The 25808-nt window shown below is 34.3% G+C and overlaps 1 protein-coding gene across 1 annotated transcript in view; it reads right to left on the bottom strand.

Moving 5' to 3' along the window:
* The window catches only part of Acsl4 (acyl-CoA synthetase long chain family member 4), a 78984-nt gene that overhangs the window by 37100 nt on the left and 16076 nt on the right, over positions 1 to 25808 (bottom strand). The window contains exons 2-4 of the mRNA XM_015497928.2: positions 13927 to 13976; positions 448 to 978; positions 42 to 219 (exon numbers count right to left, since the gene is read on the bottom strand). Coding sequence (XP_015353414.1) covers positions 42 to 219; positions 448 to 798 — 529 coding nt within the window. The 5' untranslated portion in view covers positions 799 to 978; positions 13927 to 13976. The remainder of the gene's footprint in view (positions 1 to 41; positions 220 to 447; positions 979 to 13926; positions 13977 to 25808) is intronic.

Raw genomic sequence — 25808 nt, 5'->3', positions numbered from 1 at the left:
AAAAAAAAAAAAAAAAAAAAAAAAAAACATAGGGCACTTACGAGGAAAGTTGTACTTAAAGCAGGTCTGTGCTGCAATCATCCATTCAGCTCTGGTCTCACAGAAAATGGCAATGGTGTTCTTTGGTTTCAGTCCCAATGCAGTAAGTCCACTACCAAAGTTATTCACTCTACGGTTCACTTCGATATAGTTCATCCATTTATAATTCCCGAGAATTAACTGTTAAAGTGAGACATTCTCTAATATTAGTATATTTATTCAAATAAGTAATTACAATAGCATTCAAAGTGCACAATGCCCTTAAGCAAATATCCAGAAGCCATGAAAAGTGCCTTTTGATATTTATACAGTACTGTATCAGAATGGCAGCATATTTAAAATTCCCTCAATTTATGATAAAGAAAAATGAAGTTCCTTAAAAAAATTAAAAGAATAAAAATGCTTTACCTTCTTGAAGACTTTTCCATTTGGCTGCATTTCATTTTCTTCACTTAGGATTTCCCTGGTCCCAAGGCTATCCTTCTTCCCAAACTTAGATACAGCATGGTCAAATAATTTATCCAGAGTGTCTGCTCCAGGGATGTCTATGACAGCTAGTGAGTCGAAGTGTGTGACAGAGCGATATGGACTTCCAGGTTTGTCTGAAGTAGGTTTAGCTTTTATTCTCTTTGCCATAGCGTTTTTCTTCTTGGCATTGGTAAGAAAATACCATGGAATAAATATAAGGGCACTGTATATTGTTATTAACAAGTGGACAGGCAGCAAAATAATGGTGAGCACATTTAGTTTAAGTTTCATAGTGGAAAGGCTTCTAAAATGATGCTTATTTCTTGTTATTCTTTGGCTTCTGAAAGCCTTAGTTTGCTGAAGAAGGCAATAATGGAAGCAGCAATAAAAGTAGCAGTAGAGCCAAGGCAGTTCAGTTTTAGTGATACAGATAAAAGTTAGTAATCTTTGGAAGCCGACAAAAAAGTACACCTGTAGGTGAAGATAATGAACCAGGCAGAAAGCAGGAACAAAAAAAAAACAAAATAAAAGTATTAACAAATTGATAGCACAATTGATTTAAATACTCAGGTCTTTATTAGTTTATATAATTGACTTAATACAGAGAGCTGAAATAACTGGTCTGAAAGATTGGCATTTTTCATTTTTCAGTCATTAAAGACAATAAATGTTTTTCAGTGCACCAAATTCTTAATTTAATGTTTTTTTAAATATGTAGTTTTATAACTTTATTTTATTTATTTTTTATGTGGTGCTGAGGATTGAACCCAGTGCCTCATGCATGCGAGGCAAGCACTCTACCACTGAGCCACAACCCCAGCCCTTTAATTTAATGTTTTCTGAGTTTTTAGGTGTACTGGTACTCTGCACATCATTCTATAAGTCAGATTGCATTCTGGTTTAGATTTGAGGTATTTCCTAAAAATCATGAGTAAGAAAATGCAAGAATGTTTAGAGGTGAAATGAGTAGGTTATGAGAGCCTTAACCTAATTAGCGCATTAATTTCCTGATGTTGATTAAGTTAGTGGTAACTGTAAGCAGGTAGGCTGTGGCTGGAGGAGGTGCGTCCCTAGGGGCATGACTTTGGGATTTATATTTTGTCCTTGTCGAGTAGAGCTCTCTCTCTCTGCTTCTTGTTACAATGCCCTGAGCCACTTTCCTCCACCACACTCTTCTGCCATGATGTTCTGCCTCTCTCTGGGCCCTGAGGATGAAAGTAGGACATGTATGGACTGAGGCCTCTGAAACCATGAGCACTAAATAAATGTTTCTTCCTCCAAAATAGTTCTTAGCAGGTCTTTTGGTCACAGCAATGAAAAAGTCAACGAAAACAGGTGGGTAACACTAAAGCTGGTGCAAATACATGAGTACAATATTTAAGTTTGACCAAAATTTGGGAGGGCAGAGTATGCCAATAATGAGGTTTCTCTAAATATGTGTATATGAACAAGACAGCTTTAAATTAGATTAGATTAGGTTTTGTGTCCCAAAGAGAGGATGAGCACAATTTAGGTTAATTTCTTAAGGAACAACCCAGAAATATTATTCTGAGTTCTTCATTAAGGTAAATTTCTGAAGTAATGTTGAACACTATGTCCTATTCCCAAAATGGGAGCAATTGTAAAATTATTTCCCAAGTACCCACGTTGTAATCAAAATTGCATCAGTTGCTTGGGAGTAGTAGTACAAGTCTGAAGCAGCATTATTAAATCCTGTCCCTCACCTATTGTGTTTTAACACTTGAGGCAATTAGCACCTAAGATCCAGTGTTATTCAAAATCTGGAGGATGGGGGAAGAGGGACAGCTAAACCATTTGTTCAAATGAAAACTTATATACAAACTGCCCATATTTAATAATGAACTGGATTTGCTTTGGCTAAAGTAGGAATTAGAGATGTCTGGGAGTTTCCCTCCAGACCTCCTGGAATCTAACTCCCAAGGTGATCACTGAAGCATTTCCACTGAAGAGCACTGAGGTAATATGTAACAGAGTGCTGTGGTGTGCAGTAAAAGTAAAAGGAGTTGAAAAAAAATGCAAAATGGGCAACAGTAACTACAAGGGTCTTTGTAGGGATTATATTTATTTAAGCTAGACCTTATGTTAGGCATCTGTAGATGGAGGAAGAATGGAGGGCGGTTGAGATAAGGAAATCCCATGACGAAAAATGAAGTGGGAATAAGAAGACTTTAGGGGATGGGGTATAGGTTGGTTAAATAGACTATGGTAGTACAGGATATGACAGATTAAGCAAAGTAGTTTTGATTTGACTAGGCAAAAAACCGGGGACCAATGCAGGTTAAGAAAAACCATGCCTTTGTAAAGGAAGGACAAAAACATTCTCAGGGATAATATTATCCTGTAGGGAGTCAGACTTTGGGTAAAAAAGCTATTTTGGTGAGTGGCAAGGTATAGTTCAACTACGAAAATTAAAATATTAGTTCACTTCAAAGACAAATTGAAGCACATCCTTCTGCAACTTATGCAAACAGACTACTAGTCTTAATTCAATTGACTGCATGCTAGTTGTTTTTACATTGATTAGTACAAAATGGTAACCTAATCCTGCCTATGCCTTTGTTCATGTCCTTCAGCTGAGTGTGGTGAAGTGAACATGAAACTAGAAGTCACTGGGTTTCAGACCTCATCTCTGACACCAAGTGGCTGTGTAAACTTGAGCAAATCATCTTGATTCAGGATCAAATTAGATCAGTAAGCCTTAACCTCTTAGTAGATGGGCCCTTTGAGAATTCAGTGAGAATTATGAATCCTGTTCCCCACAGAAGGATCTGCAAATTATATAGACAATTCCAGCGGATAAGTTCCCTGATTTCAATTCATGAACCTGAATGTGTGACAACAACCCTGAATTAAGAATTTCTGACCTAGACAGAAAAGTCCTTCTGTTATGGTTTGCATGTGAGGTGTACCCCAAAAGCTCATGTGTGAGACAATTTAAGGTTGGAGGAGAGTAGAATCCCTGATGGGATTAACTGAATGGTAACTGAAGGTAGGTGGGGTGTGGCTGGAGGAAGTGGTTCATTGGGGGTGTGGCTATGGGGTACATACTTTGTAACAGGAATCAGGAGAGTGGAATCTCTCTTTCTTTCTTTCTCTCTCTCTCTCCCTCTGCCCCACCCCCACCCCCATCATCATATAAACCACTTTCCTCGGCCACTCTCTTCCTCTATGATGTTCAGCCTCACCTCAAGCCCCAAATATTGGAGCCTGCCTTGTATGGATTAGGACCTCTGAAACCATGAGCCCTCAAATAAACTTATCCTCCTTTACAATTATTCTGGTTGGGTCACTTAGTCACAGCAGTGAAAAAGCTGACTAAAACACCTTCCAACTTTAAATTCAATTACACACTTAACACCTAGAAATTGCTTTCTCAATCTGACAAGTCTGGTCATTCATTTCTTCAAGATAGGATATGTCAAGTGTCTATCATAGTGCCTCTGGCCTTCATATACACAAGATCCCCTGATACAGTCCTCTCTTTCACTGGAAATTCCGTGATTACTCAAGTCTACAATAATCTTGCCCTTTTCTAGGTTCCTATATTATCAACCATTCAATCTGATACTTCATTGTATTACTATCATTTCCATAAAACAGGGCACCTAAGTATGCAGCACAGACTAGCAGTCCTCAACTCTGTGAAACCCAAATACCTCTTTTTTATAACAAAGATTTGGTAATTCCCCTTAATAAAACTTGAAAGATAAGACAATGAGCTAACTTACATACTTAATTTTTAAAACATAACTTCTTATTGGAAATATAAAAGATAGCAAAATTAAAAATACTTGTTTGGATATATAAATTCTCAGGGACAATATTAGAAGACAAAAAATATGTCTTCAAATATCTAAAATTTCCTTAAATACTAACCCACCCTCAAATGAAAAATTGTCATACTTGGGGCCAAAGACATACAAAGAAGTAGAAATCAATTTCTGAAAAGCTCATCATTTGGGCTGGGGTTGTGGCTCAGTGGTAGAGCACTCACCTAGCATGTGCAAGGCCCTGGGTTCGATCCTCAGCACCACATAAAAATAAATAAGTGAAATAGTTATTGTGTCCAGTTACAACTAAAAATTTTTTTTTTAAAAAAAGCTCATTGTTCAGGGAGGCTGGGGTTGTGGCTCAGTGGTAGAGTGCTTGCCTAGTGCGTGTGAGGCCCTGGGTTCAGTCCTCAGCACCACATAAAAATAAATAAATAAATAAAGGTATTGTGTCCAACTACAACTAAAAAATTTTTTTAAAAAGCTCATCATTTATTTGGATGTAAATTTCATTGTATGTTTTTTAGTCATTCATGATGTTGCATACATTTAATCTATTATATGTATTCATTGTTAAGTCTTGGAGGAAGGGAAATACCTTCTACATACTTTCAGTGCTTAGTACAGAGACATACTAAATGCACACACTAGGCAATGCTCAAACGACATTCAAGTGAGGGGAGACCAGAGAGATCATTTAGTTTCAAAGTTTTTAATTTTTTTTCTGGTCATGGTGAGGGAGTCATGGATCATCCATTTGAATAAAATTTACATGGATGAGAAAATACAAATATAGATAAAACAAAAAGCAGAGCTGCTCAAGTAGAGGAGGCTGTAATAGCCCCTGATGGGACTCCTTAGAACGTCCTGTTCAGCTGAGTATTCAAACCACTGATATTTTCTGATCTCTAATCTTAAAGAGAAGCAAATGAATTGTACAGCATAAACTGAACACCCAGTGCTCTTTCAGGCACACCAGTTGGCCTCTACCCTGTTTTGCTTATCATCTTAAAATCATTCTTTTCCAAAGGTTTTCTGGAGTCACACTTGGTTTACTGATAAATTCATTTCAAAAAAAGATTTGAACATTTCATTTCACTTAAAAAAAGTTTGCATGTAAGAGAATTGTGTTGAGCAGTTGATACAACATGAGTAAAATACACCCTCAAACTTTAAAGCCTGTTTATGTTCAAATAATACGTGTTCAAATGCATGGTAGGAACAGAGAGATTAACTCATGAATAACCATAGAGCAGAATATGAAAAGCCCCATAAAAGCAGAAGAAACAAAATGCTAAAGGAATTCAAAAGAGCAGGAAAATTGCATCCACGTTGGGGTGGATGAGAAATTTCAGCCATCAAGAAAGGTCTGTGTCTATCTGTTCGTTCTCTCTCTCTCTCTCTCTCTCTCTCTCTCTCTCTCTCTCTCTCTCTCTCATACATGCACACACACAGTTTTCGTAATAATTGTGAAGGATGGCTACGTTTTCAAAAGCAAGGGACAATGACTGGGACACAAGGACAGTTCTACCAGTGAAAATAAATAGCTGAGCAAATGAAAGGGGAAAGAACAGCATAGGATGTTTTTGAAAAACAGAAAGTAATATGGCAAATGTTTAATGTTTTTCATGTAAACTGCTGATCCATTTTTATGGTGTAAGTCTGTGAGAAAACAATGATTTCCTAATCAACTTTACTACACAGCAGCTAGACATTAAAGACATGCGTGTATGATGATTTTGCAACTCAAGATTGAATGCTCTGGTATGTCCTAAGGGAAGATGAATTGTATTCTGGAGAAAGTTTGATATGCCAGGCAGTTATCAGTTCTAACCTCAATGTCTGCTTTCAAGTGTGGCTTTGAACAAGTTATGAGATATGACCTGTCACTTAAAAACTTTATCAGCAGCTTCATCTGTAAAGTAGGAATACTGTTTATATTATCTACTTTGTAGTATTCCTGGGAGAATCCTTTGTTTTCTCCCATAAAAATTGCATGGGCAATAAAAATCAGTCCCCGGCACATACTCTCAACTCTTGTCACTCTCTCACTTTGCTGAACTCAACTAAACCACAACCTGGTTCAATTCAATTCTCCACACAATGTACTCACATAGCTGAATTGGAAGAAACACATTACTGTCCTGAATGTCTCACTTTAGGTTCATGGTTGCAACTTCAAGTGGGCTCTCGATGCTGCACAGAAGCCACACTTGCAGGAGTCTACTCACCGGCTCACACTTCTAGGTTTCACACCTTATTCTCTCTCTTCAGACCCCCAATGTTCCACTTCCAACCTCATTCTCAGTTTCTGACCTGGCTTACTATTTTTCAGAGAAAATGGAAATAACCTAAAAAGCTTCACAGACTCCCCTGACTATCAGCCTACTCACATCTGTGGCCCCATGTGCTTCACTCTTCTGTGACTGTGGAGGAACTGTGTATGCTCACAGCTGAGGGCAACCCCTTCACTTGTGCACAACACCTTTGTATATACATGGTCACGGTGGTGCTGTTCTACCCCTTTGTCCTTCTCCCTCCTGCACCATTAATATTTCCTGCTATACTGTATTGTTCCCATCAGTGTTGTAACAAACTACTATCTTTCATCTTAAAAACCATTCCCTCTCTTGTACCTAGCTCTCGGTTATACCAGTTCTTCTTCTCTTTAGGACTCCTTGCAACAGTCTATGCAGTGTCTTACAGTTACCTTCGATTTTCTCTGGAATCCAGTACATGCAGGCTTTTGTCCCCTACCACTACATAAAATTTTTCTGATCAACGTTGCCAATGACTTGCGTATTATTAGATTCAATGGTCAATTAAAGTTCAGCCCTCATCTTCCTTCACCCACTGGTAGCCTTTAACACAGTTGACCCTTCTACTTGAAATTTTTGTTTGGCTTCCAGGACACTGCATTCTTCAGGTTTTCTTATTTCTCTGGCTGTTCCTTTTCAGTTTTCTTTCTTGCTTCTTCATCATCTCCCTGACATCTAAATGCTATCCTGCTCATTCCCTGAATCTCTCTCATTTATCTCCACTCAATCCTACAGTGATCTCATTTAGTCCTGTAGCTTTAAATATCATATATATGGTGATGATTCCCAAATTTCTCCCCCCCTCCAGTCTGGAAGTCTGCCTTAAATACAAATTTGTATATCCAAAAGTTTCCTTACTGAATCCATTTAGATGTCAGTTAAATACCTCAAACTTAGCATGTTCAAAACTAAGCCACTGATTGTCCTTCCACAATTCTATTTCTCCCAGTCTTGTCTGTCTCAGTATATTTCAGTAGCTTTGACCAAAAATCTTGGATTCATACTTAGCCTTCTCTTCCTCACACATTTCACCACTTCCTAGACATCAGTAAAACTTAATGGCTCTACTTAATAAATATCTAACTCAACTATTTTTCACCATTTTCACTATTGCCATCCTGGCTCAAGCCATTATCATCGCTCATGTGGATAAATTCAATAACTGATTTAATCTACCTATTTTTACCTTCTGCCCCTACAATAAATTCGAAATCCAGCAGCTCGAGTGCTCTTCTTAAAATGTAAATTAGATCATATCATTCCTCTGCTCAAAAATCTTCAAAGAGGGGCTGGGGATGTGGCTCAAGCGGTAGCGCGCTCGCCTGGCATGCGTGCTGCCTGGGGTTCGATCCTCAGCACCACATACAAACAAAGATGTTGTGTCCGCCGAAAAGTAAAAAATAAATATTAAAAAATTCTCTCTCTCTCTCTCTCTCTCTCTCTCTCTCCCATCTCTCTTTAAAAAAAATTTAAAACAAATCTTCAAAGAATTGCCAAATGATTCATGCAAAAGCTAAAGTTCTTACTGTGATCTACAAAAATACATTATCTTTCTGCTACACATCAAGTTTCTTACCTCACCTCCTACTACTCTTTCCCCTGGCTCATTCTACTTGTTCTACTTGTCCCTTAATGTTCCTGGAACATATCAAAAATGATCTTGCCTTTGTACTTTCTATTCTCTCTGCCTGAAATGTTCTTCCAAGATATCTGTGTAAGTTATTCCCTTGCTTCTTTTTTGTCTTTAATCAAGTAACTTCTCAGAGGGGACTTCTTCAGTCACCCTCTTTGAAAACCAAACCTCTGACACTTCCTTTCTTGCTTTATTTTTCTCCTTAGCACTTTTCACTAATATATAATAGGTTTTATTTTACATGAATAATGTCTATGCCCCCATTAGAACATAATCCCCATGAGGTAGAGAGTTTATAGTTTGCTGCTGAATCCTCAGTGACCAAAACAGTAACTCTATTGCGTTAGCTGTTCAATAGATTTGTTGAATAAGAAGGTACGTAGAATTTTCTGAAACTAAAAAGTAAAAGCATATATAAGTACAATAATCTGTATGCACTTAACCTTATTTTAAAATATCATTTGTGGCCAGGTACAGTAGTATAGTACATGCCTATAATCCCAGCCTCTCCAGAGACTGAGGCAAGAGGATTTCAAGTTCAAAGCCAGTCTCAGCAGTTTTTAGCAAGGCCCTAAACAACTCAGCGAAACCCTGGCTCAAAATTTTAAAAATGATTTTTAAAACATGGGTCGGGGATGAGGCTCAGTGGTTAAGTGCTCCTGGATTCCAAGCAAGGTACTAAAAAATAAAAAAGATCATTTTTATGTGCCAACTCTCTAGGAAATACTATGGTCTTATAATCCTACCAGTTAGAATAAATTTGAATATGTTATTGGTTGCTTAACAGAAAATACTAGGCTGGAAAAACCACCTATTGCACAGGGTAAAAGACGGGATTGAAAAGCACAAGGGTTACACAATTTTCACTCTGTGCTTTTTATTAATGCCTTTTACAAAGGTATGCTGTCCTTCCATACACAAAAAAAGTGATACTGCTGTCCCAATGTTAGAACATGAAGTCTGAGTTGTGCTTCCTTAAGATCCGGTAATGTATTTGTCTGGAAAAGGCATCATCTTCAGTCATGGGATAGTTAAGTGCTCCTGTTGAAGTTCTTAATGCCATATGAGAACCATAATCTTAACTACTGTTGAGTGTTTACTATGGGTGAGGTAGTATGCTTTCCTTTAGATATATTAGATATATCTAATATATATTTTAGATATATTATCTCATTTAATCCTTCAAAGAAATACCCTCACTTTATAACAGATTCATAGAGATTAAGTAATTTCCCAAAGTAAGTACAGTGAGTAGGGATTTGGGCTCTGATTCTACTACCTGTGATCCTGGTCATACTAGAATAATTTAAATAGATAAGAATGAACTTTATGTATGAAGAAATCCTAGCAACAATTTTGAATATTGAACACTGATCTGTTCTACATCCTACGGCAATAACAGAGGTTAAGGTTGAAAAAAAAAAAAAAAAGCTCTCAAGATGTTTGGTGAATCCTAGAAGTTTTAGCGAAAAACCAGATATAATTTTTTTGTTCTATGGTCAAGTTTAATGATAAGTATTTCATTCCAGTTAATTCAAACACTCTGAGAAAAGTTAAACACAAAAAGCATTAGTGATACATTAAGCTCCAGTACACAAAGTAAACAAATACTACATAGTAATTAAATCTGAATTTAAAAGAAGAAATCATTTCCCCCAGAAGCATGTGGCACAACACCAATTTAATAGTGAAAAAACTAATATATTGAAGTCAATTAATGCCAAGATACTTTTCCAAAAGATTTAGAAAATGAACTAAACCAAGCAAAGATCAGTGCAATTGTCAAGTTGAAACACAGCAATGACAAATACACCTGGCTTTGACATTAACCTCTTATGAAAATGTTAAAAAATATCAATTTGAAAATCAATGATTTCACTTAAGAAATCACATTTTTCAAGCCCCACATTATTTTAAGACTAATTTAAATACCAAAGAGAGATATTTTCCCTTCTAAAAAGAATTAGCTGTATTAACTAAGCATTAAACCAGAAAATAATTACAAAAGTTCCAAAAGATTTTAAAAAATAAGAATACCTGTTATGCTTTTAAAAGTCATATTTCTAAATAGATGTTGCATCACCAAGGCTTTTGTAAAGGGGTGGAGTGCTTTTATAAAAATCTTGTTTCACACACACACTACTAAAAACTTCCAAATGATTTTAAAATACACAAGAGAAAGCTCAAATACTATGTTTAAAAAGAATGGTTTAAAAAGAATGGTTATATTTGTTAAATGAAATCAAACCTTAAGGAGATATATTGCAATGTAATTGACTTTATACTTTAAACTTAGAAAATGTTAATATTTTAAGACATTAAAGGCATTAAGAGTAGCTAGCAGGATCTCTATCAGCCAGTCTGCAAGATGAATTAGCACATGAAATATATATATTAGATGCCCCTCTTTGGTCTAAGTTAAAATTTTTATAAATAAGTCTAATCAATATGAAATAATTTGTACAATCAAACTTTAACCTTTTATTATAATTACTATATAGTAATTATAATAAATACATTTTAAAACTGATAAAAAGCAAAACAAAAACCTGAGATGAATATATAGATGCCCTTTAGAAACACATAGCACTCATGCCTAGTTATTTTGACTCAAAGCATATGACGACTCTGACTGATCTTTGGGTGCATCTCTCACAAGATTAACCAAACCTGTTTACTTCATCACCTGGAGTGATATTAACTCCTGCAGTCTCCATCCTGCCAGTTTCTTCCCAGCTTTTCCCAGTAAAGAAAGCACCTCGGCAGCCATGTTGAAGATACTCTTTCAGGCTCTAGCATGAATTCCCTCCCATAATGCCTTAAGAGTATCTCTACCATGCATCAGATGTTTTTTCTAGGTCATAAATTGTCATACTTTGGATCCTATCTATACATGTTGAAATGAGGAGATCTAGGAGCCAATGTTGCTGCCTACACACTATACATACACTGTATATGATTATGAATCTACTGCTCATCTTAAGCAATCGAGATACAATTGATTTTTTAAATATGTAGATTTCTTACATTGGGAATTACTTGTATATAATTTACCCCCAAGCTCTAAGTAACATTGAATGTAAAATTTGCTGAAAAGTGGCACCTATTGACAAAGTATGATGTTATAATTTAACTTTATTAAACATCATGAAAAAGGGAGAAAAAACAAGTTCTGGGACTTAGGTATTTGGAGAGAAACATAAATAGCTCAATGCTACATAAGGGAACCAGATAACACAATGACAATTTCAAGATTTTACACCTTGCTGCTAAATGAAACTGCCCATCAACTCCATGGTGTGACTTTGATTTCATCTGTAAAATTTTTAATTTCCTGGGTGTTTTTCTCTGTCAGACACATTTATGATTTTAACATAAGATAATCAGAAATAGGTTACAGAACTTAACTTTTGAGTTAACTTATAATAAATGTGTTTTGTTTAAGTAACAGATACACAGCGTATATCTGCAGGTTATACATCCATCTCCTATCATCTGAAATATACAATTTGTACATTGTATATGCACATATACAAAGGCAACAGATAATTTTAAAAAGCCATTTTTATTCTTAACAAAGTAAATTGAGGGCTGTCAAATATTAAGTGTACATTCAAAAATAATCTGGTAACTAGCAGTATTTCCCACAGGAATATCTTTGTGTCACAAGGATAATTTTGCAACTAGATTTTTTTTTTGGCCCCATGACCTGCCCTCCCCATTTTCTAGAGAAGAGGGCAGTTTAATATGTAGGCTATTTGCCAATGTTATTTCCCAGTCAGTAATTTATACTGCTAAAAGTTACACAACAATGTAGTCGTAAGCCATTTCTTACAAAATGGCCAAGTCCGTCACTACAATTCAGCTGCATAACCATCCTAATATGAAACTGTAGCATGTTTTTGAAGGAGATCTCTCTCTTCTCAACAGTATTAAATATCTTATAAGTGAAACTAATGAAAGAACTCAAACTGATAAGTCTATTGAAGATTGAAATTGTATGGCCATTCCATCAACATCAACATTCACATATCAGAAGCTGATAAAGAAAAGAAGGGCTCATATACAAAAGACAATAGATAATTTTAAAAAGCCATGTTTATTCTTAACATTTCATTAAGGGTACGTCTGACATTGCAGAAATTAAAGAATTCTCAAATAAGAAGCCATACAAAACCAAATACAAGAAGCCATGGAAAATTACTTCTAAAGTTAATGTCTCCATGTTAGGGGCAAGAATGCATTCCATGCTGTTCTCTCTCTTTATATTCATTTGTTTACCTGATAAGGGAATTATTGATTTCTATTTTGAAACATATTTGGGGGGAGCTGAGACAAAGCTATGATAATTGAAGAGAATTCTTCAAAGTGCTGCAGAATACTATCTGTAAATTCTTAAACACAATTGATCAGATATTTTGCCAATGCTTAGATATATAAGAACATTAAATCTTTTTAATTTGTTTGTGCTCAGAAATAAAAAAAATGTTATTGGTCCATAAAAGCTACTATGTCTTCTATTTGACGTTCATAAGCTATTAAAATGAAAGCAATTCCCAAAAGACCAGAAATACTAGAGAGACAGCATCAGATATAGGGTTTTGGTTTTGGTTCAGGAACTATTGAGCTATAAGGCCTGTAACAAAGTAAATAACCTCTCAATGCCTACTTCTTCATCTGTAAAATGAGAAAGTTGGCTTCAAATTTTAAGATATCAAAGACAATTTAAATTTTTAAAAATAAAATAGTGAAAAGAAAAGATACAGAGCTGTCAATTTTTTGCCAGATATGGACATTTAAAAAAGACTCCTACCATTTACTATCACCATCATTTCATTAAATAAAAAAGAACATGTTTACTCTCAAAAATTAGAAATACATATCCTATAAGAAGCAGCAATCCTTTAAATGAAAAATGTTTTGATTTTTTAAAAAACTAATGATCTGCTGTCCTTTTCCTCATTTCACCTCAAATCAGTAAAAACTTTTTCATTAGATAGCCACTTGTCTAAAAATCAGTATTTGGGAACCACTGGACTAGGCAATTTTCAAAGTCCAAGGCTCCAATACTATGATTTTAAGTTTAGGTGTTCTGTTATATTTATTTTACTCATATCATGGGCTAGAGTAGAGACCTCAGTGAAGGACATTGCCAATACTTAAATTTATGAAGATCAGAAATAAACTTAAATTAGTTTGAAAAATATCCAGTAATTAGAAATAAGCTTTAATTTATTGGGGCAAGTATAAATTGCTACAGATTTGACTTCACCAATTATAATGAACCACTGATTGTGTGTTTACTCTCAAGCCAATTTTACAGATGAGAAAACTGAAGCAATGGGAAGGCAAGCAACTTGCCAAAGACACATAGCTTGTACACCTCAGCAATCAAAATTGAAATTCCAATCTGAGACTTCTTTCTAGGTATGACTCAAAGAAAAAGAATTTATTTGGAATTTAGTTACTACTTGCTCTTTTATAAGTGAGTGGTAAATGGTTTAAATCTTAGAAGTTGCACAGGGTAAATTATTTTCCTATTTTATTTTCCCAAGTATTGCATTTTAAACACCATCATAGGTAAAAAGTATCAAGATGTCAGTTAGTATCGTCCCTTAATTTTCTCAAAAAGTTGATACAATTACACATCTAGAACTTCTGAACAACACATACTTACAGATTTCCTCTTTTCCTTTTAGGAACACGTATGTCTTCTGTGATTTCAATCTGCAGTAAGAGACAACATTTATGAGTATAGTGACATGAGAAATGAATCCTGTAAAAGTCAAGTGCTATTTCACATTACCTATGCACTGTAACCTATGTAAGCCAGGTACCAAAGGAAAAATAAGAAACTGTTCTTAATATCTTTCTTTGTATCTTTGATTCCCCACTGTCAGACAATACCAAGTTCAGAGATGAAAGACAACATGTGACCATAGCAAGTTATTCAATCTACCAAGACAGACTATCCCTCCTCCTAAATACCTGGAGATGTCTAGCTGTTTCCATCAAAACTTGAGTAAATATTTTCCTTTAAACAATGCAAATATAAACACAGCCCTGGTCTAAATAGAAAACTAAAGATATTTTCATCTTTCCTCAATTTATAAATAGATGATTTTTTTTAAAAAAAAATTGTTTTAGTTGTTGAGGGACCTTTTATTTTATTCATTTATTTATATGCCGTGCTGAGAATCAGACCCAGTGCCTCACACATGCTAGGCAAGTGCTCTACCACTGAGCCACAACCCCAACCTTTTGTGATGAAAAGTCTGAAGATCAGTTTTGTGGTTGAGGATTAATCTTTTTTAGACAATGCAGTAGAATATTAGTTACCATCTAAACACTAATCATTCAGTAATTTAGTAAAATAAGACCCTTCTTTAATTTCATATTGCTAACTTACATTTCAACACCACAGGAGTGTCTGGGCATATGATGCCATGATTCTAAAAAACTGAAGATTTTATTCCATCCATTATCACTCACTACTACTTGCATATAATTATGTTGTGAGAATAATCCTTCAAGTATTTTTAATCTAGATATCCCAATGGAAGTCATAACAACAAATATCCACATATCTGTAATCATCATACTAACCAACTAGTATTAACTGGAATTTTCTCCTTTGATACCATTAGAAAGATAATGGAAAGAATGATTTGTGTCCAGATCTATCACTAAAATAACAGGTGATGCCTTTTGTTCTGTTTAACAGAATTACTTTCAACCTCAAGTTAATATCCACCATCTACATTTTGGGAAATAGTATCAGCACATTTGCTTTTGCTTTCATATTACTACTAGAATAAATGCTATCTCATATTTTAAAAAGTATAAGTCTGAACACAAATGGTTAAGACTACTGATAAACAGAAGGTAGGCTATTTAAGATTTTCTTATTTTTCTCCCATTTACTCTAATATGAAGGATGGGGAATCCTGAATATATATATTAAAGTCCAAAGAGCTCATGAGGTAACAGTTGTAAGAGAAAAACTTCATAGTTGTATATGCAAATTATATATTACTTCCATAGATAATCCTGATAATTGAAAAATGACCAAAAAAAACCACCCTTCTGTAAAGCATTTAAAGATCTGTAAGTGATGGGAGGCTGGGGGCAGGGAGGAGGGAGGGAAATACCTACAACTATCTACTAGTTTATTACATTTGGAAAATAATTCCATCAATAAAAATTTGCAGAGGATAGTCAAAACTTTACCCTTGACACTAGAAAAGTTGTGGAGGATGGTCAAGTGTCAGAAAGCTCTTCCAACTGCATGAGAGGACCAGTTTCAACCTAGTCACATACAATTTCATGGGCCCAAATCAGCTGGGCAACAAGAAGCAACTCTAAGAGGTTGTTTAATGCAAACAATGATAAAGCCCAGCATAGTGACACATGCCTATAATCCCAAGGACTCCAGAGGCTGAGGCAGGAGGATTCCAAGTTCAAGGCCAGCCTTAGCAACTTAGCAAGACCCTATCTCAAAATAAAAATCTTAAAAAGGGCCAGGACTGTAGCCCAGTGGTAGAACATTCATGAACACGTCTCTGGGTTCAATCCCCAGTACCAAAAGATGGTAAAATGTTTCTTGATGCTTATAACCTTAAAGGTCATTTCCTTTTTAAAAAGAAAGAGGGGTTTGGGGTACAGTAGCCCATGCCTATAATCCCAACATCTCAGGAGGCTGAGGCAGGAAGATCACAAGTTCAAAGCTAGCCTCGACAATTTAGCAAGACCCTAAGCAACTCAGTGAGACCCTGTCTCTAAATAAAAAATAAAAAGGTCTGGGGATATGGCTCAGTAGTTAAGTGCCTCTGGGTTCAATCTCCAGTATGGAAAAAAAAAGATAGAGGGTTTGAGGGTGTAACTCAGTGGAAGAGCATGCACTTAGCATGTGAGCCCTCCTGAGTTCCATCTCCAAAATTCTCACTCTACCACCTGCTGCCGGAAGGAAGGAAGGAAGGAAGGAAGGAAGGGAGGAAGGGAGGAAGGGAGGAATGGAAGGGAAGGGAAGGGAAGGGAAGGGAAGGGAAAAAGAAGAAGAAAAAGGAATGAAAGTAATCTTTCTTTTTTTTAATACTTTTTTTTTTTGTGGTGCTGGGGATTGAACCCAGGGCCTTGTGCATGGGAGGCAGGTCCTCTACCAACTGAGCTATATCCCCAGCCCTGAAAGTAATCTTTCTAAGCTAGCCTAAAGGAGTTTTTCTATACTACAGAGAAATTGGCCCTGCACTCTCCTCTCTTCCAGCCTCCCTCCTACAAAACCACACTGTCATTTACAGTCTTTCTATTAAAATAAATTGAAGAAATAATTTAATATAAAAGAACTAAGCATATTACCACCATGCAAGTTCTAGTTATACATGATCAGGGACAGTGATAATTTGGCTAAAATTATAATACAAACTTTATTCAGACTTTTCACTTTTTTTTTTTTTTTTACTTTTTTTGGTGATATATGGAAGGTGGAAAGACTGAGCTAAGAGAATTTTTAACAAACTAAAGTGTTGGATAAGGTTTATTTCTATTTAATAATAACCTGGTAGCATGAAAAAAGATAGTAGAGCATTGAAATTTTATCATCTTACAAAATTAGGGAAGAAGGCAACACTGAGAAAGGCCAAGTCACCAGGGACCAAAACAATATTCATGCAACTAATGAGAGTAAAAAATGATTTTAAAAAAGCAAACAGTGATACATATACAAGGCAGTGTTGTTTAATTTCAGACAACCCTCATATTTTGGGACAGACTTAAAAACAAACCACTAATGTGTTTGGTTATGCCCTTTCTGTAAATAAGTTAGTCTGTTAGCCAATATTTTGAAAACCTTCTTCCAAAAGTAAAGTAAATACTAAACTTGTGATAGCATCTGTTGGAAATACTTCAAGCATGATGAATTGTCCTCTGGTAGTTAATGTCTCAGGGCAAATCTTAGTTTAAAATGAAACATTTCAGAAAAGAGTGGAAAAATATTAAGAAACTTTCACATAATATTCAAATCTGAAAGTAGATTTTGGCAAGTCCTCTTTAAAGCAATTTCCTAAGCAATGATCTTATATAGGTTTTATTTTAGAGAAGTATCTATAATATATAAACTGGCAAATACTTATGGGTAAAAACTGTCATAGTGGAATGCAATTCAAAGTTTAATAGAACTATCAAGAAATAATATAACAGTAAATATGATTCCATTATACTATACCTATGTTTGAGTGTTATGAATTCAGAAAAATTAGCAGCATGAACACCAAATATTTAGGCAAGTTACTGCTGTGTGGTGATTACAAGTTAATTTTATATACTTTAATATTTTTACACATTTATATATTCCAAAATTTTCAGAAATAAAAAGTGTGTACTTACAATTAAATATTAAATTACAAAGGAACAAAAAATGTCTCACTTAAAACATGACTTCATAATTATCCTATGCAAACTCTTAGAGGGTACTGCTCAGACTTTAAGCTATGAAAGAATCTTTTCTTTCCCCTTGAGAACATTTATGTGTATAAGTGTTCCTGGAAACTGAAATGATCATAAGATTGTGGTTCGCTTGATTCATAAATATTAAAATATATTAATAAAATATTAAAACTGAAGTATAACTACTAAAAAATTATTGTGTACAGTATAAAAACTATAGAAATAATTCTAGACTGTAATAGACTAGAATGCTGTTTCATGGAAAAGTTAGAAACTTTTTTTTAAAAAAGAGTTTTAAAGCCAGGTACAGTGGTGCATATTTGTAATCCAGGAGGCTTTGGAGGACAAGGCAACTTAGTGAGCCCTTGTCTCAAAATACAAAATAAAAAGGTCTGGGGAAGTAGCTCAAGGATAAAGCACTGTAGGTTCAATCCCAGTACTGCAAAAATAAATAAACAAACAGACAAACAAGTAGAGTTTTAATATTTATCCAAACATTACAAAATATATTAAATAAAGGGAAAGTACCTGTTTTATTTGATTAGAAATAAATTTGTCAAGTAAACTTGAATCCTTTTTTCTAAGCATCTTAATTACACATACACAATTTCAAAGCAAAAATTAAGTCATATTATCATATAATCAAATCATACACATTTGCAACTTGCTTTAAAAAAATACAACTCTCTTACATGTCTTTCCATTTCAGAGAACACAGATACACCATTTATCAGTTCTGTGGTATTCCACTGTATGACCATATCTCCATTAAGTCTAACCAATATTTTCTATTGGTGGACATTTTGGGTTTGTCTGATTTCACATTGTCAGAAATATAACAATGAGCATATTTATCAACACATTTATGCCAGTGCCACTATAGTATATATTTCTAGCAGAACTACTCAGTCAAAAGGATATGATCTTTAAATGTTTATTCTGTTAAAAAACTTCCTTCCAGGCCTAGAAATAGTGATACCCCAGTGGCAATGAGCACATCCAGCAACTGGATCTTGATTTTCCAAATAATATTTCCCAGTAAAAGGAATAAGAAGGCTGGGGATATAGCTCAGTTGGTAGAATGCTTGCCTCATATGCACAAGGCCCCGAGTTCAATCCCCAGCACCAAAAAAAAAAAAAAGGAACAAGAGCTCTTTGGAGTAGTCAATTCCAGAGACAGGGAGGGGGAAAATGCAATATGAGCCTGGTATAGTCTGGTGCCAGAAAAAAAAAAAATGCTTAAAAAAAAAAGAAACATGTCAAAAAGTCACAGGGGCCAAACCTAATGGTAAAAACTGATACAATTTGGGCAACAAAATAATGATAATATTAGATTATATCCCAAAGAATAAGATAATATTCATAATTCCTAGTCCTATAAATAAATGATTGGCTAAATAAACAAATGAGGCAAAAGGGACAAATCTTCCTTACATAAGAATTCTAATTAATAAATGTAGAAGAAATAAAAGAAATAGAAAATCTCCATCAGAACATCACAGGAATAATTGCTACAAGAAAAAATTAAAAACAGTGAATGCTAACAATGGTGAGCAAAAGTTAATAGTTGAAATTGGATACTGCATAGTTTCAAAGTATCTCCCCCAAGTATTTTATTATTGTTTTAATAAAATATAATATAAATATTAGTATCACTTTGTTGCAAAGGGAAAAATAGTAACTTTTTTTTTTTTTGGAAAAACACATTGACACCATCTTAAGCAGGAAATCAAAGCTACCATCACCAGTTAGTTATAAGGGACATCAACATTATGCAAACTTTGGCAGGATGCACTAAAAAGAGCACAATAATATTTTGGTTGTATTCTTGCTCAAATTTCATAATCTCAGGCCTGGGGTTGTGGCTCTGCGGTAGAGCACTCACCTGGCATGTGTGAAACCCTGGGTTCAATCCTCAGCACTACATAAAAAAATAAGTAAGAGAAATAAAGGTATTCTGTCCAACTACAACTAAAAAATAAATATTAAAAAAAATTCATAATCTCAGCCAAGTTATGAAAAATACCAAGAAAAACCCAAGTTGGGGACATTCTACAAATACTCTTCAAAATTGTCAAGGTTATGAAAGACAGAGACTGAGGAACTATCATGGACTAAAGGAGACTAGGGAGACAAATAATGCAAGGTGGGACCCTGGACTAGATACTGGAACTGAAAAGGGACATGAATGTAAACACTGGTGGGACTTGAACAAAATCTGTAGTTAAATTAATAGTACTGTACAACATTAACAGTATCATTACATAAAATATAAAGATTAGAGGAAGGTGAGTGAAGGGTCAGAGAAATGGCGTGCTATTTTAAAAACTCTAGTAAAAATCTAAACTTTATTTCAAAAATGAAAAACTGTTCTCAGAAAAAGAACACACTATTTTACATTACTGCCAGCAGCATATTAATGTGCATATTTCCTCACATCTGCTCCAACACTGGATTAAACAGCATGTTCGATGCCTAATACATTTTTATTTAAAATTTTTCACTTTTATTCAATGACTATCCAAAAATATTTCACTATATCTAAATTTCTCATATTAGGATCTTGCTCAAGACCTTTGCCAATTTTTCCATTTAATTATTCGTTGTTTTGTTGATTCATTAAGAGCACTTTGTATATAAATGAAATAAGCCCTTTTAAATACTGCAAATATTTTCCCAGCATAGCTTTTCTCTTCATTTTGCATGTTTCTTTGGGACAAATAAAGCTTAGTAAGTTTTAAGTAGTAAAACGTAACTCCTTTCTAGCTTCTGGGTCATATACTAACTTCAAGTTATAAAACTGTTCTCTCGTATTTTCTGAATATATGATTACCAGGTCAAAGATTTTTTATGGGATGTGGGTGGTAAGGTGAAGGTAGGAGGAAAGTCTATTGATATATACCTGAAATCACTTTGCAGAAAGGTTGTACCTATTTATACTCCCATCAGTACCACTGACTATTTTACTATGAAATATTTTTATTATTTTAATAGACAAAAATATCTACTTTGCCTATACTCTACCCCAAAGAAACCATTTATTGCCTTTAAAACTATGTCATATTCACATTCTCTGAAGTTCTCTTTCTTCATGCCCTTTTTTAAATCCAGAATTCTGCTTAAAATCCATCTTTTCTGGGACACCTTCACTAATACCTTAAGCTAAAATTTCTGACCTTCTTTGAACTCCTAATGATTCTAATTAGTTCTTAAACTGTATTATATTACTTTGTATTATGACTTTCTCTTAATCGCTTATCTAAAACTGTAAGTTCATTTGGGGGGATGACTGTGTCTTATTATCTCTATACCCATTTTTTCTTGTAAATAGTATCAAATGTTTCATGGAACAAATAACACTGGTCAGAATATACAGCTGGTTTATCATTTGTTTTATCACAGTTCATATCTACCTTTCACTTCATTTGTAACTTTTTAAGCTAGAATATTTTTCAGGTTTTCAAATCAATAGATATTTTTGGAAACTTCTTGTAAGTACAGTTATATTGTAGACAAAAAGCTACCACTGTTATATTTTAGAATAATGATAATCTATTGTAGACAAGCAAAATCCTTAGTTCTACTCAAAAATCTACATATTAATCTTTTGAGCACTAGAAGGACAGTAATGTGAGTACATGTAGGTAAGTATAAGTCTATAAAAAAGGCAATATTTCTTTGCATAGTTAAATCTGCAGTACTGATAGTTTCACTTTGCCAGTTTTGAAGCAATGCTTGTTTATATATTAGACCCATGTTTTCATCTAAGCTCAATGACAGTCTAATTTGAATGCCAAAACATTCAACCCTAGCAAATAATTCCATTAGCACTCATTTTGTTACATAACTTCTCCATTAATTAGTATAGAGATAGACATAGACCTATCAAGTGCCTACTATGAGTGCCAAACTTCACCTGGGATGGGAAAATAAACAGCATGCAGTCAAATTCCACTACTTCCTAACAAAGTTTAACTAACAAACTAACAGAGTTTCAGAGCCAAAATAAGCATAAAAGTGAAGTAATGATGTCATTAACATCAATAAGTCATGCTTTTAAGGTCCATCTAAGACATAATTTGACTATTCTGAAACAACAACTAGGAGAAAATTTTCAATAGACGAAAATTGCTTCCACAGTGATAATTCTTGACTCAGGGGATCAAGAAACTTATAATAGTGATTTTTAAATATTCTTGACAAATAAAATGCATAATGGTAAACACTAAACTTACCAAATCTCTCCCTTTCAAGTTTATTCAGGAAGTGTGTTGATACGAGTAAATCTGAATTTCCAAGGCTTTCATTAAAATATTAGAGACCTGAATAATACTTTAAGGAAATGCTTGCCACTTTAGTGATCTTGACCAGGAAGAATTCCTATAACAATCATGACTTCCCACATAATTTGTATAATTTTGGCCAGAAGTTATGCTTTGTTTTTAAAAGTCATAAAACATGAATATTAATAAGTATATATACAGAAATGATGAATATAATGAGCGGCAAATATTTATGGCATAATAACTTTTTGGGGAAAAAATCACATTTTCCCCTATAAATTATACAAAAAAAAAAAGGAAAGATATACATTTTTAAAAACATAGACTCCTAGAATTAAAACATAACCTGATTCAATGATTCTCAAACTATTACCTAGGGCTGAAAGTTCCTTACAGTTCTATTATGTGAAATATCACATCTCTACTTTTTATTTCTGCCATGAACAATTTTATTTACTAAAATAGCATGGGCTGGGAATATAGTTCAGTTGGTAGAGTGCTTGCCTTGTATGCACAAGGCCGTGGGTTCGATAGCCAGCACACACACACATACACCAAAAAAAAAAAGCAATGCACTGAGGTTCCATCAGAACTATTGCCAATTAAAAATAAATTACTCGGGCTGGGGATGTGGCTCAAGCAGTAGTACGCTCGCCTGGCATGTGCGGGGCACTGGGTTCAATCCTCAGCACCACATAAAAATAAAGATGTTGTATCCACCAAAAAACTGAAAAATAACTATTAAAAATTCTCTCTCTTTCTCTCTCTTTAAAAATAAATAAATAAATAACTCGATCCTGTCAAAAGTACATAAAAAGGAACTTTATATAATAAAGTGTTGACAGAGTGGGAATTGGTATGTGTTTTATAGAAAGCAATATGTGTTAAGAGCTTTTTAAGTCATAACCTGCTAATTTCACTTCCTACTTCTAGGAATATCCTCAGGAAATAAGGAGACACATACACAAAAAACATAGGGAATAATCATCACTGTGGTATAGATAACAGGAAAATTAGGAGCAATCTCAAATCCCCAAAAGGAGATTGGCAAGATAATGATGCACCATTATCAAAGATTATTTAAGGATATGAGAAAACATGGAAGATACATGAAGTGAAATTTATTTAAGATGAAACTGAAGATACAATATCAATTTTCTCAGATTTATATGGGCTATAATTCAAAATGTCTATGAGTTGTAGAATTATAGGTGACTTTTAGTTTATATTTGTTCTACATTTTTAAAAACTTCTACAAAAATGTTAGTTTCATCAATTAATAACAAAGTAAAAAATATAGCATCAGGTTTTCAATCTCTTCTAGTATATGTATGTGTGTGTTGATAAGTGATCATGAATATGGCTCAAAAGATGTTTGGCCCTACTCTGGAGGTAAAGTGACACCAAAAGTTGACTTAAACTGTACTGAGGAAAGTAGATTACTTAGTTTTTAAACTAGACTCAAAGTAAAACAATCTGTGCAGCTAAATAAAATGATGTTTATTTTTTCTTATATAACTACAAAGTTAAATGATTCTGAAGGCTAAGCACCCTTGCTGTCTCCTATAACAAAATGTGACTAACAAATATTAATAAGTATTAGTAAGAGATGGGCAATATCAAAAAGCCAGACAATCATGAATCATGAAGGGTTCCACATGTAGATAAAATTATAATTTCTGAAAGACAAAAATTTCACTTATCCTATTCAAACAAACAGGAACTCAAATGGAGGATGATATTGGTATAAGATTAAATAGATACTGCCCCATTATACTCACATGCTTTTATCTCATAATGAAAAAGTTTTCAGCTGACCAGAATTAGTCTCCTACAGGGTATGAAGCCTAACCCTAGAGAAGGTATCTCAAGCAAAAAGGACCAAATAAGTATAACTCCTTAAACGCCTGTCATAGTTATACCCAGACTGTTGCTTTCCACATTGATGATCAGAGGATCTATGAAAGGAGGAGATTTAGAAGTGAACTCTGTCACTCCTTTCTTGTTTACAACATGGTCTCTGGGAACAAAAACTCAAAACTTCAGAGGATATCATCTTACCTAAGATGGTCCTGCTTCAGAAATTCTAATCAACTATGATATCACATTACAAATGTGTACCAGCTGACTTCATAATGAAGGGGAATGGAGAAAAGGCTGAATCATTTCTTTTCCTCAACATTTTCATTTCAAAATGTTTTGGGAAACAGTAAAGTTATCATTAAGTAATCTTATTTCTTGTAAGGCCTACACATTTATGAATGTGTCCTGCAATAGCTTCAACAGGGCCTAGCAACATGGATTTCACAACACTAAGGATCATTAAAAAGAATACAGGGCTGGAGATGTGGCTCAAGCAGTAACGGCGCTCGCCTGGCATGCGCAGGGCGCTGGGTTCGATCCTCAGCACCACATACAAATAAAATAAAGATGTTGCGTCCACCAAAAACTGAAAAATAAATATTAAAAAATATTCTCTCTCTCTCTCCCCCCCTCTTTAAAAAAAAGAATACAGTTGAGATATATATATATATAGATATATATATATATATATATATAGATATCTATATATATATATCTATATATAATTTCACTACAATATACAATAATATCTTTATTTAAAACTTATTGCTTTTAAATTTAAAAAAAAATAAAAATTAGAGTCAAAAAAAATTAATGCTTTTACTCCAAAGTAAAGGGAAATTGCTCTGTGGATGATGGTTAACTCAACTGCATTGAGCCAGTGCTTCTGAAGTAAAACAAACTTAACCTCTGGATGAACTGGTTTAAATGAAAGTGATCACATTTCCCAGCTTGCCAAATGCTGGTTTACACCTGTTGTCCAAAAGAATTATCAAAGACCCTCTCTTTTGCAGAAATATCCTAGTAGTGATTGTAGTTGTACCCCAACTCTTCCCACAGAGAACAAGACAAAAAAGTATGACTTCCAAGTACAAACTCCTCTTTGAATCCTAAGTCACATGATAGACAAATAAATGAAAGCACTAGGTATATGACATTAAACACAGACAACCAAAACATGACTCCAAATGTGTCAACAATATCAAATTACTATTAATTTTAAACAGTTTATTTACAACTGAACAGTTAGAATCCAACTAAAATCTAGATTAACACCTTAACTATTGACTTTCTGAAGTCAATTCCTAATCTTGAAAATATATAATACATTATATTGGGCACAGTGGCACACACCTGTAATCTAAGTGGCTTGGGAGGCTGAGGCAGGAGGATCAAAAGTTCAAGCCAGTCTCAGCAACTTAGTGAGGCCCTAAGCAACTTAGCAAGACTCTGTCTCAAAATAAAATATAAAAAGAGCTGGAGATGTGGCTCAGTGGTTAAGTGCTCCTGGGTTCAATTCCTAGTATCAAAAAGAAAAAAAAAGTATAATTTAGTACAGAATAAATCAGATTCACTGTAAGAAAATATCTTCATTACAGGTTTTTGGTTTATATGACTTTTTAAAAAGAGTATAATTCTATTTAAAAAGTTGTGTTCACCCTTTCATTTTAGAAATCAGAGAAAAAGATACTGCCATATTAACTTTAGCATGCAAAAAAATCTACACTTGCAAGGAATACATATTTTTGCTAATTAAAATATGTAAATATATAACCAGTTATAATTTCCCATTATGACTTTCTGGAAAATATGGGTGAGCAATCTTAGAGTTGCATATCAAATGAAGTATCTGATTCTCAATCAGATACATAAAAGATCAAAGCAAATCTGAACTATTTCTAAATTAATCCAGAAACTGCAAGCTCCAACTCCTGGAATAGTCTTTCTTTTTTAAAATGGCTCGGGGGGGGGG

The sequence above is a fragment of the Marmota marmota genome, unplaced genomic scaffold (assembly GCF_001458135.2).
Source record: "Marmota marmota marmota unplaced genomic scaffold, marMar, whole genome shotgun sequence".
In the NCBI taxonomy this organism is placed as follows: Eukaryota; Metazoa; Chordata; class Mammalia; order Rodentia; family Sciuridae; genus Marmota; species Marmota marmota.
This window is presented reverse-complemented; position numbering and strand designations above follow the sequence as displayed.